At 39.1% G+C, this 18,425-nt stretch overlaps 2 protein-coding genes across 2 annotated transcripts; one reads left to right on the top strand and one right to left on the bottom strand.

Moving 5' to 3' along the window:
* The first annotated feature begins 10,600 nt into the window (after positions 1 to 10,600).
* Positions 10,601 to 11,080, top strand: LOC149811314 (pentatricopeptide repeat-containing protein At1g31430-like). Its single transcript, XM_089993848.1, has one exon. The coding sequence runs from the start codon at positions 10,601 to 10,603 to the stop codon at positions 11,078 to 11,080; it is 480 nt and encodes a 159-aa protein (XP_089849974.1).
* A 2,488-nt stretch (positions 11,081 to 13,568) lies between these two features.
* LOC149811313 (U-box domain-containing protein 44-like) lies at positions 13,569 to 17,865 on the bottom strand. The gene is made up of 3 exons (XM_089993309.1): positions 16,845 to 17,865; positions 16,134 to 16,431; positions 13,569 to 16,041 (listed from the first exon to the last, which is right to left on the bottom strand). Exons 1-3 carry the CDS (start codon positions 17,310 to 17,312, stop codon positions 14,474 to 14,476), a joined length of 2,334 nt encoding a protein of 777 aa, XP_089849435.1. The 5' UTR covers positions 17,313 to 17,865; the 3' UTR covers positions 13,569 to 14,473.
* Between the last annotated feature and the right edge of the window lie 560 nt (positions 17,866 to 18,425).

Raw genomic sequence — 18,425 nt, 5'->3', positions numbered from 1 at the left:
TGTTTTTTTCTTTTTGTATAACATGGGGGCTCTGTTTGTCTGGTAGAAGCAGCTAGTGCACATCACCTTTGTGTTGGGACGTTGCAGGTTCAAAATACAATGGTATAGTTGTATAACTGGTAGGGGTCCGCTAAACCCTGCTTCTCGCCTTTAAAAAAAAACATGGGGCTCCAAAAATATCGTCATATTTTCATAAAGTAAACGATATTTATGTCTGTGGGCTCTATCACCACGGTTTCACTTGCTGGTTATGCTCTCATGTGCCAATCGCTGTCAACATGTCAGACTTTGCGCCAAACAAACGTGGGTCCGACACTGGTCTGACTTTAGGCTGACTGTCTAGGACTGTCAACGGGTTGGGTTGGGTTGGGTTTGGTTCGGATCCAGGTAAACCCAGACTTAGATCAGAGTTTTGGGTATGATATCGGGTCCAAACCCGAGTATAATCGGGTTTACTATAAGAAAAACCATACTCGGACCCGATAATAACTACATGAACCAGACCCGGATCATACCTGATAAAATAATATTTTTTATCATTTTTACATTGAAAAATTACGGGTCTTAATCCGAACTCAGGTTGGCCCGGGTCTAGTATAAAATTTCACAAACTATACCCAGGTTCATGTATTAATCGGACTTTCAGGTCCGGATCCGGTCTTAATTGGATATTCTTATTTGTCACCATACCCGGACCTTATAGGTTAAACTCACAACTCAAACCCAGTTAAATCTTTTGCAATAAAAACAACACAAGTAATAGATACTCTCTTGGACCCGTATAGCACATAGATCATAGGATTCCGACCCGATTGGCTAATCAGACAGACCTATATCACATGGCCCAACAGGAGCCTTTTCAGTTTCAGTATGGATATGAATCGGGTCATATCTGACCCACAGCCTGCATGTGCCACATGATGCCGCCGACCGTGAACGGTGAGTAATTAACGTGATGCGCACTTGAAGGACAAACTTAAAGAGGTATATTAATAACGGAGTGTTACCAGGTTCCTAGTTTGTACAAATAGCCTAACCAGGTCTTTTTGGACAGGCTGAATGGGGTTTAAACTTTAGACCCGATCCAAGCCAAGACAAGGGCCAAGCTTAGGTGGATCCGATCCCCTTTTCCAAAAGAGTAAATCTTTTAGACGACCACCAAAGTGTTAGTCCTAAATAATATATTTATAAAGCTTTCCTCTTTTTTCAAATACCCCTCAGAGGCTCGGACTTTTACTTAGGATAAGCAAATAACTCATGTCATTACTTTTTTTTTTGTAGATAACTAGGAAAAACTGTTTAATTTTAGTGTGTGCTAGGGTCTTAGTCAAAGATCAATTTTATCATATTGTTATGTATTTTGGGCATTTTGGTTTGTTTTGTGTAGAGATTTTATGAGCAAAGTTGGTATTTAAATAATTATGTGGGTAGCATGGCATGCCAGTTTATTTAACCATTAATGAATGTTACGGGGCATGCTAAAGGTCATGTAGAGGTGCATGTGGAAAGTTGGTAGGGAAAGTCTTATGCATTAGTTAGTAACTAGTAAGTGATTTAAAATAGATTTTTTTAACTTACATTGGGGGTGTGCGAAAAGAACATCAAATGTCATTTTGAAATTATGTTAGAAGTGTGTACAAAAGGGTCTTAGTGCTTATATATATATATATATATATATATATATATATATATATATATATATATATATATATATATATATATATATATATATATATATATATATAGATAGATAGATAGATAGATAGATAGATATATGTGTGTGTGTGCATGCACGCATGCACATGTGTGTGTGACTTGTACTTTTTCTGTGAACAAGTAAATTATTAGCAATTTTTTTCTCTTGTTTTTATGGATTTTCTCTCTTGAGTTGGGTTTTTTCTTCTTGATTAAAGGTTAAGTTTTTTCCTATATGTTATGAGAGCTACAGTGAATGAAAGTGTTTTTGACATTTTTTTGCATAAACTAGGTATACTCTTGGTCTATCATGAAGTCTTTTTGTGGAGACAAGTTTAGAGTCTAAAAGCTTATCAACTCCAATTACCAATATTGGAGACTATGTATGAAGGTATACCTCTAAGGTATAAATGTATGTGAGGTTATTGGTGAAAGTGAAACCATTATACCAAAAGACAATCAAACAAATACCGAAGCAAGGAGAAAATGAAAGATTCAATATGGAAAACCTTGTTCGCCTTAGTGCCTCTATTTCAAAAGAGCTTGTTGGTCACATCAAAAAACTTGAAAACCTGAAAAATTTATGGGATGCTCTTGAAAGCCTTTTTTTCAAACAAAAAAAATGAAACATTCATTGAATTCTTAGAAAATTAATTGGCAAACTTGAAGAAAGGTAACATGAGTGTGCCTTCTTTCTTTTTGAAAGTGAATATATGCCATAAAATTAAGTCTTGATCCTAATGAGATTATTGGTGAGACTTGAATGCGTAGGCAGATTCTTTGTGGCCTCAAGAGTAAATATTTGTCATTTGTTGCTTATCTACAATGGTGGACTAATTTTTTAACTCTCGTTCAATTGAAAAATATTTTATTAGATCAAAAGGCTTTGGTAAAATAAATAGTTAACCCATCTATACATGACAAGAAGAAAGATGCATTGCTTTCTAAAATTAAAAAAAATGGATATTCTCCATCTTGAAAAGGAAAGAACTTTCCCAAAATAAATAAGAAAAGAAAATTAATAAAAATTTCAATCACGAGCCACCAAAAGGGAAATATTTTCGATGCGATAAAATTGATGATATAAGGCATGATTGTAGAGTTAAATTGAAATAAAGTAATTCAATAACAAGTAAAAATGAAATAAATGAGTGGGACATGTCCTTGTATCATAATCCATAAGAACTAATGGACATGCTATTATTTTAATTGATTTACAAGAATGATTGGATCATAGATTTTGGTTGCTCTCATCATCTAACTAGAGACAAATCAAAGTCATCAGAGCTTAACAATCACGAAGGAAATGATGTCATCATTACGGCGAACAATACAATGCATTCGGTGGAGAATGAAGGCATGGTTAAAATTCAAGCCGATGAAAAGAAATGTATGCTTCTCAAGAATGCCTATCATGTTCCCGAAATGACTAAGTATTTGGTATTGGTTTCTCAAATTTTAGAATCGGTAAAGTATGTTTTCTTTGGCCCAAATGATGTGAAAGTCTTAGAGATTGTTAAATATTTTGATCTGAATGTTATATTTCAAGGAAAAAAGGTGAAATCTATTTATGTTCTTTTGGCAAATGATGCTCATGTAAATAAGACAAGAAAATTGATAATACTAGTCTATGGCATATTAGGCTAGGTCATGTGGGTTTTGGTGATTGTTTAAAAAAAAATATTAATAGAGCTTTCTACATCGGTGAATTTTGATGTTAATGGTATATGTAAAAAATGCAAATATGAGAAATCTCATTGACTCTCATTTCAAGAGTCTTTTATTAGAAGCAATAGACCATTGAAGTTGATTCAGAGGTGCTAGGACCATGTCAAGTGCCTAGCTATTCAGGGTGCAAGTATATGTTTGTTCTTGTTGACAATTTCTCAAGGTTCACTTGAGTGCATTTTTTAAAAGAAAAATCCAAAGTGTTGTCGAATTCAAGCTTTTCAAGTACATGGTTGAAGAAGAACTTCATAGAAAATAAGGTTTTTATGAATGGATAATAAGGTAGAGTATGTGTTGAATGAGTTTCTTGAGTATTGCTCGCATAACCATAAAAAGAGGCAATTTACTTGTGCTCACTCACCACAATAAAACAATGTAGTTGAGTACAAGTTAAGAACTTTGTGTGAAATTAGAAGTTGGGTTTATGCAAAAAAATTAACTAAAAAACTATGGGTGAAAGTCATGAATTGTTCATGCTATCTTGTGAATCTACTTCCATCAAGTAGCATATTTATAAAATCTCCTTATAAAGTAATGTGTAAAATTAAGCCTTCAATTTCTCAATTTAAAGTGTTTAGATCTACATGTTATGTTCATATACCAGATGACAATAGAAAGAAGTTGGATAAAAATGCTATAAAATGTGTGTTTGTCGGGTATGATTCTCAAAGCAAAGGTTGAAGGTTATTTAATCCTCAAATTAAAAAGTGAACTACTTCAAAGGATGTATTTTTTTATGAAATATCTTCTTATTATGTCTACAAACTCTAATATGAATTATTTTTATAGTGAAAGTGAGGGAGAAACCAAAAAGTCAAATTCTTTATTGAATGTTTAAAATAAGTCTCATTCATCATCAAGTGAGGACTTTAAAGAAAGGGGTAGAGAAGGTAAATAAAATGCTGAAGTAAAAAAGAAAAAGCGATAGATGAAGATGAACAAAAAAAATTGGAACATAAATAGGATTTAAATGTTGATCTTTTTTAAACAAATGACATATCACATTTGTGGGGTCGGATTCGATCGAAATGACTTGCATCAAATGAAACCGATTTACAATCATGTGGTAACGTTCTCCTCAAAAAACAATATCACCAATTTTTTGTATTATTGAATCATGATTCAAACTAGGGATGACAATGGACCCAGGTGAATATGGGGAACAAGGTCGCCACCCTCGCCCCATCTCAAAATTCTGGCCTCCATCCTCGCATTCATTCTTGCATGGGTTTTGATTTTAACCTCCATCCCTACCTCAATCTTTATTTCATGTCCTCTATCTCTGATCCAAACGGGATGAGGCAAGACGGGACCCTGTCTTCCTCTGATCCACTGCCATCCTCAAAGAAGGAGGTTGAACTGTCGAAGAGTGCTTTAATTATTCAGAGCGGGGAGGGAAACACATAAGTCCATCCCTCCTACATTAACCTCCATCCCCCTTAATTCCTATTTCATGTCCTCCATCCTCGATCCAAACAGGGCAAGGCATGTTTCCCTAGGTCCACTGCCATCCCTAGTTCTAACCGGGCTCACCAATCGGGCCATTGATTTTGATGCACCTTCGCCTTCCCATCATTTTTGCAACCCCAAAGCTTAGGCCATTAGTGACCCTCTCATGGGAGCCAAGCCCAAAACCAGCACAGAAGGCCCACACCCTACTCTCTTTTCTGCAATGATGCACCAACGAGCACCCCGTCAATTGAACTAGATCCTCACTTGCATCACCATCGGCGCCCTCGCCCACAACCCCTTCGCCTTGATCCACCTCATCGTCTCCCTCGCCTCCACTACCCACCTAGACCTCTCCCTCGCCCGCCTAATCTTTCTTCAGATCCCAAACCCTGACCTCTTCGCCTACAACACCATGCTCAAAGCCTACATCACTGGCCTGATGCCTTTAGATGCCCTCCTCCTCTACAACCAGATGCTCTACTGCAGCGGCCCCCGCCTCGACCACTTCTCGTTCCCGCTCGAGGCCAAAGCATGCGTTTGCACCTCGGTGCCATGCAAAGGTGGGGAATTGCAGGCCGAAAGTATCAATTTGGGGTTTGAATCTGACATTTTCGTGTAGAATTCTTTCATTCACATGTATGTTGTGTTTGGTAGACTGAAAATGGCTTGGTGGGTGTTCAATGGGGTTTGGCGGGTTTGATCGAGGATGTGGTTTCTGTAAATTAGAGTATAGAAATGAAAACCTTCACACACTCACTAGTACACCGTGAGTTGTGAGGAAATATATTGAAGAATAAACATATCATTTGTTACAGAAGATTTGACTTGGATTTACACCCAGTCGTGTACACGATTTTAATAAGGTTGTTACAGTAGTTTCACAGGATTACATTGAGGAAATTATATGTTACATTCAGCAACTGTCAACCAAATCAAAACTGTATTTGCCGATTTTAGAGGGTGGAGAATCTTCAACTGCTGAGTGGATAGATTTCACCCTGTGGAATTTTGTGTCTAGTAGATTCTAAGGATCGAGTAATTGTTGAGAGTTACTATTTACCTTAACATGCCCTTGCAAGCTCAGCGAGGGGGGCATGCATGTTGAGCTTGTTCCGTAATTCATGAAACTTGACAGTAGGCTGATCAAGCTGATCATCAGAGGAAATAAACTGAATTTAGAGATTGTCGATGTGTACGTGATCCCGAGCAAAGTGAAAATCGATCTCTACTCGCTTCGTGTGAGCATGAAAAATGGGATTGGCCACTAAGAATATTGCCTCAATATTATCACACCAAAGAACAGGCAGTGTGTACAAGTGAACGCCAAGTTTTGTGAGTAAAGACTTTAACCACAACAGATCAAAGGCAACACATGCTAATGACTTATACTCAACTTCGGTTCTAGATCGGGCAATTGTGCATTGTTTGCAAGAGAATCAAGAGATGAAGTTATTGCTTAGAAAAACAATGAACCCCTCTGTGAATTTGCAATCATCTGAGCACCCTGCTCAATCTGCATCGGATAAAGCACTGCAATAAATAAAAAAAGATGGGCATAGAAGTAGACCATACTCAATAGTGTCCTTCAGGTAGCGAAGAATGTGTTTAATGTCAAACTGATGGGCTTTATGGGGCTGATGCATATACTAACAAACTTTGTTAACGATGAACACAATATCCGGGCGAGTGAGAGATAGGTATTGAAGTCTTCTAACAATATTGTGATACAACGTTGTATTCCAAAAGGGAGCAGTGTCGGTCTTGGTGAGCTTGAGCAATGTACTCATGGGAGTGGCAATTGGCTTGGTGTCAACCATAGTTGCTTTCTTTAGAAGATTGAGGATGTAGAGGCGTTGAGACAGATGCAAAACATTGTTAATATAATCGACCTCAATACCCAAAAAATAATTTAACCTCCCAAGTTCTTTGACTGAAAAGGTAGAACCAAGTTTGGTAACGATGTGTGTGATGGCCTCAGAAGAGTTTCCTATGATGATGAGATCGTCTATATAGACCAGTAAAGAGATGAGAAGACTATGATTTTTAAAAATGAAAAGTGAGGCATCAGACTGCGATATGACAAATGCATGAGAAATCAAGTACATGCTCAAGCATTAGTACCACGCCCCGAGGGCTTGCTTTAGTTCATATATAGCACGGTCTAGTTTGTATACATAATTGAGAAACTTGATATCTTCGAACCCTGATGGCTGGCTCATGTACACATCTTCATCAAGATATCTGTTTAGAAAAGCATTGTTGAAATCAAGTTGGTGCATAACTTATTTAAAGGAGACAACGAGAGGATAACCCAAATAGTAGTTGGCTTAATAACTAGACTGAAAGTTGCAAAAAAATCGATGCCTTCCTCCTTATGAAAGCCTTTGCCATGAGACATGCTTTATAGCGAGCAATGGTGCCATCAGAGTGTCGTTTGATTCGATAAACTCATTTGCAACCAACAACATTGAAATGAGATTGCGGTGAAACTAAGTGCCAAGTACGATTGCAAATAAAAGCATCATATTCAGCTATCATAACGTGTTGCCATTGGGAGAGTTGAGATGCCTATTTGAAGGTGGAAGGTTTGGGTTCAAGAAGTGAGACATGAAGCCCGATAAACACAATGAGATAGAGAGAGTCTGTGAACATTTTTTTGCTTTAAAGAGCTGGTCATGAACCGGGTGACCATGGGATGAGTATGATCAGAAAGACGAATGCTCGAACTAGGTGTAGGAACTGAAGATGCAATGGGAGACTGAGATGGAGCTGGATTGGATGGGAATGATTCGGGTGTTACTAAGGGTTCAGTCGACATAATAGGTGATATGGGGCTAGAGAGGACGATAGAGTGAGAGGGGCGGAAGACTCATTGGAAACAGGTGGAGCAACAAAAATGGGAGAAGAGGGACTTAGATGAGAGAGTGTGTCAAAAGAAATATTGACAACAACGATGGGGGATTAGAGGAGACAATGACAAACTCGGGTGACTGACTCTCTGAGTGAGGAGGCACACTAGGTTGGTTAGGTGAAGGCTGTAGAGGAGATGGTTTAGACGATGATGGGATACCGGGTGTAGCTGAAAGGAAAATACCCCATTGAGCTATGTCTGACGATGATAGGCGTGACGGGGTCGGTTGGACATGAGGATTATGGGAGAACAACTCATTAAAATAGACATGACTAGATATATATGTAAGAGAAAACAAAGATAACCTTTATGATAGGACGTATAATCAAGGAAGAGACAAGGTAAAATTTTAGGTTAAAATTTTGACTTGTTGTAGGGCGTGAGCAAGGGATAGCAAAGACATCCAAACACTCGTAGGTGAGTATAGTCAGGCTTGCAGTGAAAAAGAAGTTCATACGATATACGACGTCTTAGGACTAGAGTTGGCAGTCAGTTGATAATGTAGGTGGTTGTTCAGAATGCATCAACCAATTAACATGAGGTAAACTTATACCACTGATCATGCTAAGACCAGTTTCAACAATATGTATGTGCTTGCATTTGATAAGGCCATTCTGTTTGGGCATATGTGAACACGAGAAGCGATGAAAGATGCCATGATTTTGAAGATAACTTTTAAACTCAAGACTTGTAAATTTTTCACCATTGTCAAACTGAAAGGATTTAATAGCAAAACCAACTTGATTTTCAATAATAGACTTGAAATTTTTGAAGCAATCAAACACTTGCGATTTATTTTTCATAGAAAATAACCAACAAAACCTTGAGTAATCATCAACTAATAGGAAATAATATATGAAGCTTTCCCAAGAATCCACAGGCACTGGGCCCCAGACATCTACATGCAAGAGTTCTAGATGTTGTGAAATGTTGGATTGGGGTTCTTTATGAGCCTTTCCAATTAAACAATCAACACAGGTACTTATTTGTCTACTTTTATCAAGTGAAATAACATTGCTAGAACTAAAAAATGACAAAAATGTCTTGTTGTCATGTCCAAGTCGTTGGTGCCACATGTCAAAAGAGCCTTGTTTTTTTGCATATGCTACCATCAATGAAGAGCCACTGGTTGCTTTAATTGGATAGAGGCATGCACTAATTTTCGGTCCTTGAAGCCGAATCTTGTTTGTCTGACGATCCTTAACAATAAAGTGAGACTAGTTAAATTCAAAAACACATTCATTATTCTTAGTAAATTAACCAACAGATAATAAGTTCTTTGTGATGGTGGGAACATGAATAACATTCTTTAGTGAAAACTGAGAGCTTCTAGATGAAGGAACCATGTCTCATGCATGAGAATTAGGTAGAGTCTTACCGCTTTCTATCATGATGGAATCACTTCCTTGATATGAGAATTTATTGGAAAAATATTGCTCATTCATTGTCAAATGATTGATAGCACCCGTGTCAGAGTACCAATAGTCATCCCCACTCTATTACATGGATATAGCCTAGAATGCCTTTGGGATGTCCTAACAATTTTTTGCAATGTGAACACTCTTGCCGCAATATCGACAGATCATAGGTACTCGCAGACTTGAGTTACCTTTATTGAAGTTGTTGGAGGGGGAGTTGCGCCATTGTCCCCTTGTTTATAACGACCTTTGTAAAAGTTGCACCCTTGGCCCCTACCATGAGAGGTAGTGAATGTGGTCTGGATGGATTCTTGAACTTCTGATGGTTTCAAGTGCAACAAGAGCACTCACTTTTCTTGATTTATGAGAAGATCATATAGATCCACAAAGTCATGAGCAATGAAACCGGTTGTAACGGATGTTACAAAGCTGTCATACTCGATGGGCAGCCCATTGAGAGTTATCTTATTAAGATCTGTGTCATCGATAGGATGACATGAGGCAGCCAAAGAATCATATAGGAATTTGATTTTGTTGAGATATGTTAATATGTCAATTGATGTCTTCTTGATAAAAGTTAGCTCTTTCTTCAATATTATGATTTACAATGGTGACTGTGAACCATAGGCTTTCTTCAGTGTTGTTCAACCATCACAAGCGGTCTTAGTTCTTATTATATGCCTAAAAATTGCTTCAGAGACTGTTGCTTTGATCCAGCTCAGAGCCAACTGATCGAATTTGCACCAAATGTGATAGTCAGGATTGACTACTTGCCTCCCTTCTTTGTCGGCAACAATTTTGGTGGGTTAAGGAGTCGACCCATCAACAAAACCTAAGAGGTCTTGACTCACTATGATAGACTTCAGCTACAAATGCCAGAGAAGATAGTTTTCTCGATTCAGTTTAATCGAGACTAGACTTGCCACCACATTTCACTAAGTTGGTGATGCAGTGGGTACCATTGAGGCTGACATGTTTGCCATGTTAGACGCCATTGATTTGCTTATTAGAGTAATCGACTCTAATACCATGTAAATCATAGAATAGAAATGAAAACCTCCACACGCTCACTAGTACACCATGAGTTGTGAGGAAATATATTGAAAAATAAACATATCATTTGTTACAAAAGATTTGGCTAGGATTTACACTCAGTCGTGTACACGATTTTAAGAAGGTCGTTATAGTAGTTTCATAGGATTACATTGAGAAAGTAATATGTTACCTTCAACAGTTGTCAACCAAATCAAAACTGTATTTGCTGATTTTAGAGGGTGGAGAATCTTCAACTGCTGAGTGGATAGATTTTACCTCATGGGATTTTGTGTCTGGCAGATTCTGAGGACCGAGTAATTGCTGAGAGTTACTATTTACCTTAACATTTTCTTGGAACAACATGATTGATGGGTATGTGAAGAATGAGAAATTCGAGGAGGCGTTGGGGATTTTTGGGGAGACAAGTTTTCATGGAGTGAAGCCTGATCAGTGCACCATAATGTGTGTTTTGACTACATGTTCTCACCTTGGGGAGCTTGAATTAGGCAGAAAGGTTTATTCTTTGATAGAGGAAGCTAGGTTGAAGATTGATGTTCATTTGGGTGGTTTGCTGGACCTCTATAATCTCAGCCTATGTGTGCAATATTGGGATTTCAAGCAGGCTATTTGGTTATTTAAAGAGATGCAGATGAGAGGAGTGAAGTTGGATTCTGCGACAGTCATCGGTGTTCTTTTAGCTTGCGCTTATTCGGGCGCTCTTGATCAGGGGAAGTGGGTTCATGCCTATTGCAATAGAAATACCAATGTGATGAAAGTGAATGTGAAGAATGCGCTCATGGATATGTATACAAAGTGTGGAAGTATAGACTGGGCACTATGATTGTTTTGCGAGATGAATTAAAGAGATGTGTTCTCGTGGACGGTAATTATTTTTGGGCTTGTGATCAATGGGTTTTTCACTTAGGCCCTTGCATTGTTTCCAGAGATGGAGCTTGAGGCAGTAAAACCAAATGAGTTCACATTTGTTGGTATTCTATCTGCTTGCAGTCATGGCGGTTTTGTGGATCAAGGATTCTACTAATTTAATCGTATGTCTGAGTTTTATAAGCTAGTCCCACAAATTGAACACTATGGTTGTATGGTGAATCTTTTTGGCCATGCAAAACTCGTAGTAGAGGCTGGAAACTTTGTAAGGACAATGCCTATCAAATCTGATGTTATTTGGAGATCTCTTCTCTTTGCATGCAACAACAGTGGGAATGTAGAACTAGCAGAATCCATTGCTAAGCAAATTATTGAATTGGAGCCTAAGTATTGTGGGGGGCATGTGTTGATGTCTAACAATTATGCAAGGACTTATATGTGGGGGTGATGCTAAAAGTGTCTCAAAGGTTATGAAAAAATATGGGGTTCAAATGTAAGACCCACGAAATTTCTGAGAAAAAAAATTCAATACATAATGGAATTTCAAAATATAATTATCTATGCATATATATATATATATATATATATATATATATATATATATATATATATATATATAGACACACACACACACATCGTAATGATATTATGCCAAACTCTTAAGTTTTTATTAAAAAAATGCATAGAAACATTTGAATTGAATCACCACTGAAAAATATTCTAAGAAAATATTTAGGTTTTTACCAAGAGTTTAGAAAAAATATTTCCAAAAGCCCTAAGTATAATTTTTAATAAAACAAATTAAATAAAATGTTTTCACTCATAGGGGGCATGTGGGGTAGTTTGGGAATATTTTCAAACCCTAGTTGGGTGTGAACTGGGCCAGCTGGGCGGTGGCCGAGTGGTAATTTTTATGGTTTAAAAAAGAGAGAGAGAGATGAATTAAGGATGCTCATTGGCCATAGGGGACAACAGCCCTATGGCATTTTTGAAATAATTACAAACCCTAGAGGGCGTGTAGGGCCTTTGGGAGTGATATTTTTTAAAGCATGTTAAAAAAATTCAAAAAGAGGGGCGTGCATGGAGCTAGTGGACGGCAATGCATGGGAATTTCAACTACGCCACCGCCTAGAAGGGTGTGAAACCCCTTCTAAGCCCTTGATTTTCAACTTTTAATCCTAGCCATTCATTTAGAAAACCTTACCTATTTAAACTTAAAGGAGAGAGAGAGCTCATTTTCTCGACCTCTCTCTCTTTTCTTCTCTCTCTCAAAAGAAAAGAAAAGAATCATGGGAGCCTTGTGAGGACCGACCTCTCCCTCTTTGCCTTTGTGTAGGGGTGGGTGTTGAATTTTGGAACTTCCCCCTACACTCCAAGCAAGAGAGTCGGCGTTTTCTCCTCTCCTTGTTGCTGGAAATCCGATAGAGGTGAGAATTTTCTACAACCCCTATTTTGGTTTTGAAAAAAAAACATATTTCTATGTGCAAGCATGAAATCGAGTATCCTCCAATGCATTTTATGAAATGCATGGTGGATTTGATGGATCATGTAGAGGAAACAAAAAACTACCTCAAACCTATGGTACCCGGACACTCCATTTTGCCCTCCGTGAATGTGTTGACAAGCGTCGACACCCGAACATGCCATTTTACCCCCTGTACATACAAGTTTGTATTCAATTTATAATTTATAATTATATTTTCAGTTTATAACTTCATATTTTTAGTATATAATATATATTTTAGATATAGCCTATATATTTAAATTATATTTAGTTTATTTTGAATTTATTTTGTAATTATGTGATATATATATATATATATAGCCGTGTCCCTGTACCCACATTTTTTGGAATTACCATGTTGTAGGTACCTGTACCCGTACCCAGGTGACATAGCCTCAAACTTAATTTTCTCAATAGAGGCCATGTTGTCTGTATAGTGTATACAGGCTATAAGCCACCAAAGAATATCAAATTTGCTCTTATAAAACTGGATTCTGTACCAACATGTCTTGAATACACAACCGTTCAGAAATTATAATTCAGACAGTCCAGGAGAAGGTAATACGGTAATATGAAAAGATAAACATGTGGAAGTCGTGGAAGTTAAAGGAAAGCAAAGAACACAGAATCTTAGATCCCTTGTACCTTCTGAATGTGTAAGTAATTGTTATGAGACTTATGTAAGAAAAACATTTAATATTTCATATACAAAACAAGACCACGTGGAAGGAACTTAAAGAGAAATCAACTTATTGGTCAGATAACGCACTGCAACAATGATACTGCAAGTCCTGACAACCTGATTAAATGGCTAGATAAACAGTATAAAATTTTCTACGGGCATTATTTAGTACATTATTTTGAAAGTCAAAACATTTCTTCTGGTAACCTTTTAGAAATAAGATGCTGTCACAAAGGATCAGAGGTCTCCCAGACACAACAATGAAACATGCTGCACAAGGCATACAACAACAGATTTCCACGGATGGAAGTAATATACAAATGTGGTGAAAATAATAAATAAATGCATAAGATGGCAATGATACTCGTATGGAACAAAAAAATTAGTTAGTGTTGGCTTCTTGCCAGAATGCAATATATCAGCAGTTATGCCTCCCCAATTTGCTAATGAAATGTTCAAGAACAGCATGTCAGCAGTCAAGAAGTATAGTGTATCGCTGTCCATGATTCTTTTTACATCATGTAAACGGACACATCCTTATGTTGCATGAGTCATCACGTTGTCTGATGTCTTTTATCTCCATTCTTCCCCATTTTGGGTTGGGAGTGCCAGTTCACATGCTGAACCTGTCCTTTGAACTGCTTTACCTTTGACAATGGGATCTGAATCATTGGGTTGTCTACATATGTTCTCTTCATTCTTTCCACATTCTGTTGGCTGGGAGTGTCATTTGACATGCTGAACTTGATTTTGGAAATGCTTCACTCTTGAAAACGGAATCTTCAGTGCATACTGCTTAAGAATGATTCTCTCTCTCTCTCTCTCTCTCTCTCTCTCTCTCTCTCTCTCTTTCTCTCTCTCTCTCTCTCTCTCTCTCTCTCTACATGTGCATATTATACACCTTTGTATTCTTGATTTGTAATAGAGATCCTCTGGTATTTTCTCCTCAGCTAGCAGATTTAGGCTGCTCTTTATCATGGAAGCTGAGAGCAAGGCATGATGTTGTAGGGTGTACAGTTTCTTTGGTTAAGTTTCTGTAATATGTGAGGTATGGCCTACACAGTCTACAGATATTCAAACGATAAGAATTAGTTCTTTCATGAGCAACAAGTATTTTCAAACAACGGACTTGAACCTCTTTGTGAAGAACTTTTAGTAACATTCTAAAAGTACGAAGATTCCTCTGGGATGATGCCTATCTGACTGAGCACCATTGCAGCCTTTCTCTTGAGGTCATTGTCCTGGAGCAACTGGATTAGGATTGTCTGAAACCTCTGAGATTGCGCCTGTGGGGTCGCTGAGTGTGTGAAAATCTTGTTGACGACATCAAGGGCCTTTTCCTTGGCTGGAACACTCCCTTTCTCCAGTACATCAAGGATAGCAGGTACACCATGGCACTCAGCAATAGCAGCTGCTCCCAGGGAAACAGTATCACCATGAAGAAGGCTATCTAATGCTAGCAGTGCAGCCTCTGCAGTCTCTGATCTTTTCTCACTCAGAGTTCGCACCAGCGGGCCTACTGCATTAACCTTGACAAGACAGAATGACTTGCTAGGTGAGCAGGCACCACCATGCACAGAGCAAAGGAACTGCCTATCATTACCAGCTAGGAAGCAGCACGAAGCTGCATTACTGAGTATTCCTGACAGCCTGAAAGGAATTCGGATTGCTCGTTCTGGTGTGGCAGGCTCCGAGAAAATCAATAACTGTGATAGCTTAGTCAGCAAAACAGCTGTCCGCTCCTTAGCCACGGAACTCCCAGTAGAGAGGATATGAACAAGCTGGGGGTATATCTCCACCTGACTGAGTTGCTTCTGCAGATCCAGTTTTGTGGGATCAGTATATCTCATCAGAATTCCCAGTGCATTCTCCAAGAGCTTCCCACCAGACTCTGCAGCTGGTGTGCTGACATTCAAATGCATATCTTGTGCACAGATCACCCGATGGATGGTTTTTAGAGCATTGGAGTCATGGAGGATCTGATCAATATCAGTGTCTTCATGGGGAAGCTGGCTGACAATTCCAGCTGCGGCAGCTCGCTCGCAATAATCTCGTGAACTCATCATGATGTTTACCAAGGCCCGAAATGCGGATGCTTTGGCATCAGGGTGGAGGCCAATTCCACAAGCATTGTGTTGTGTGATCCAGAGGATGAGCTTCAGAGCTGTTTGATTGAGGTCGTATCCCTGAGGAAAGTTAAGGAGATCAAAGACTTCAGCAAGCATGGCTGGATCAGTTTGGAGCTGATGGCATGCATTGGCTGATTTCTCAGCAAGAGCAAACAAAAGGTTGAGGAACTGGACATTCTTTCTGATGTTATTAGAAGAGGTTGCAGCAGCCTGAGTGAGGAAGAGTCTGATATTGTGCTCAGATTGCAGTTCCTGCAGCTGCAAGTTGGTGTCAAAATCTGAAGACTTGCTGGCTTGTATCAAGGAGGTAAGGATCTCAGCAGCAGTAAAGTTGTGTTGGTGCTCAAATCCACCAAAGGACACAATGTTTAGAAGTGCTTGTATCAAAACATCATCATCAAGTAAGGCTTTGGCCATCTTGGGAAAAGATGACAGCTTCCTGATGCAATCTAAGGACGCAACTCTGCAGGCTGGGATGCTTGATAGAAGCATACGCGCAAGAGCAGAAATGAATGACTTGTCCCTGAAATTCTTCATGTTTTTTGCGGTGAGCTGCATGTTGAACAGGTCTCTTGCCATTAAGGCCTTGGTTTCAGGAGATCCTATTTGAAAAAAAAAATCAGCAAGTATGTTCTCAATAACTACCAAAACCAGAAGCTTTTTTGTTGCAGAGAAACAGGTGATGCTCAATTACCATGTGGGAATAGACCGATAAATGGTTGAAAGTATCCTGCTTCTGCCATTTTGATGACAAAATGGACATTGTAAGATAGCTTCTGTAGCAACCTCCTGGCTAGTTCGGACATTTCCAAATCAAAATTGTTGAGGAGGGAAACCAAAGATGGTACGCAATCATTAGTGTTACCTATCTTCTCTGAGATCAATTCATTTTCTGAAAGCTTCAACAGGACCAACAGTGCATCTGGGTCTGCATTCCCTTTGAAGAACTGCCTTACAATGTACCGAACAGCGCCCGCTTCAACGATCTCTTCCTGGAAAAAAATTTAAGTGAACAATTGTGTCAAATGCACTGAAGATCTTCATTCCCAAGTACCTCATTAATGCATTTTATAACTGCAGATGTCCATATATCAAATTGCGGTACTTTTTGCTAATTGGCAAATATTATGTGCTTGACTCCTAGTTGGTAGCAACAGGTTATCATTTCGGGGAATAACACGGTTTGACAAACTGAAGCAGAATTGGTGATTACAAATTTTATGTGCTTCACTCCTAGTTGGTAGCAACAGGTTATCATGTAGTACATGGAAGCATGTAGGGGAATAACATGGTTTGGCAAATGAAGCAGAGCTGGCACAATAACAGAATAAATCAACTCAAATTTGTGGAACTGTGATGCTTATCATTTGCTAGAAAAAAACTCAGAGAAAGGAAGGAAAATGACCTTCATATCATCAGAATGTGCAGCAAGAAGACGGAGGCATCTCAGCGCCACTTTTGTATTGATCTCAGTGGGTTTTAGCAGTTTCACAATGTGGGGAACAAGCCCTCTTTCTGCAACTTCTTCCCGGAAGAGAGGCTTCCCCATCAGAATCTGCAAATCATCCAAGGCTCCATTGATCAGGTCACGGTCCCCTGATACTACGTCCGCCGCGGCGCTCTCCATCTTCAAGTCCATGCTTCTCCTTTTCCATCCCTCTATAGAGTTCCTCAGAGACAGATTTGGTGTCAGTTCTAGTGAAGAAAGCAGCTCCCTGCACGTTGGGCAAGTCCCCTCTCCCCCCTCAAACCATTGCAGGATAGCCCTCCTCTCGAAACTGTGGCCGCAGGATATGGCTACGGGGTCCTCCATGATCTCTTTGCACAGCTGACATGTGAATGAGTTTATGACATACTGATCACTAGAGCTCATCTCTGTATCTTTAGTGCTCAACTACTGGTTTCTTTGGATTGAATTCTAGGACAGTAACAGAGAGAAGGTTATCTCTATGGCCCCCACTACCACTGAACTCATGACTTTATCTTGTGCTATTGGAAAGTTATAAACTATCCAACTGATTTTCCATTCCGAGATTGTCACTAATCTCATGACTCTATCTTATGCTACTGGAAACCTTGACAGTTGACACCCATCAAATTTTCCAGCCTAGGATGGAATTTTACAGACTTCTTCAATGGATTTTCAGGAACATAAGAGGTACCCTCTATTCTCAGACTGCACCAAGTTCAGAATTTGTTCATGTGCTACTGGAAAATAATGCATAGTTCTAGTCTGTTTGGTGGTGGGGGAAGGGGGTGGAGGTGTGAAGCACTGACCAAGGTACCAGAAAAAAGGAGAGGCTCTTGATAGTGTAGAGCAGGGAACGGGAGAAGCAAAGGCGGTCTGAATTAACGAACTATGAGACGTTAGGTACACGCAAGAGCAGGATCCTTGCAGTTTCTGTGATCGTGTCATTCGTTGCACAGAAATCCCTGGGAAGTTGCCCTGCTTTTTAATGAGAGTTGGTAGTTGGGAGACCGTCTTTAATTTTAATTATTCATCAGTGCTGTCCGGGACCGATCCTTCCGGATAGTTGCAGTGTGAAAAATGCATTAGGGTACGAACGTGTGGTGTGCGCTAGCATGGCAAGCAATAGGCAATGGTATCATCGTTAGACGTGATAGCACAAATATAAGACGTTTGGTTAAGTAGTGCTAGTGGATCATGATGTTATTTTTTAAGATTTGGTTAAAGACCTCTAACTTATAGAAATCTCACGCATAGCAATGGACGCACAGAGATGCATGAGGGTTAGGGCTAATTCCACTAAAGATTACATTAAGCGATTTCAACCGAGTATGGTGACTCAGAGCTAGGCAAGAGAATGCTTAGGCATCGGCGAATGGGTTTGGGTGGTGTTCTTCGTTATGATGTTCAATCATCAATTGGTCTTCAGACTGAAGGCCGCAAGGTCTTGTTCTTTCAGTGATGAGGTTTTGCTGTGACATGCGCATGGAATCGCAATACGTTTCATGACACGTAAGG

The sequence above is a fragment of the Nuphar pumila genome, chromosome 17 (genome assembly GCF_984573655.1).
Source record: "Nuphar pumila chromosome 17, dmNupPumi1.hap1.1, whole genome shotgun sequence".
Lineage (NCBI taxonomy): Eukaryota > Viridiplantae > Streptophyta > Magnoliopsida > Nymphaeales > Nymphaeaceae > Nuphar > Nuphar pumila.
Note: the sequence above shows the minus strand (reverse complement) of the source record. Positions and strands in the feature narration are given on the sequence as shown.

Excerpts from the sequence above, each read along its gene's own strand:
- LOC149811314 (XM_089993848.1), top strand. The coding sequence starts at position 10,601 with ATGATTGATGGGTATGTGAAGAATGAGAAATTCGAGGAGGCGTTGGGG.
- LOC149811313 (XM_089993309.1), bottom strand. The coding sequence starts at position 17,312 with ATGAGCTCTAGTGATCAGTATGTCATAAACTCATTCACATGTCAGCTG. Across the intron at positions 16,432-16,844 it reads CACATTCTGATGATATGAAG|GAAGAGATCGTTGAAGCGGG; the intron begins GTCATTTTCCTT and ends ATTTTTTTCCAG. Across the intron at positions 16,042-16,133 it reads TATCGGTCTATTCCCACATG|GATCTCCTGAAACCAAGGCC; the intron begins GTAATTGAGCAT and ends TTTTTCAAATAG.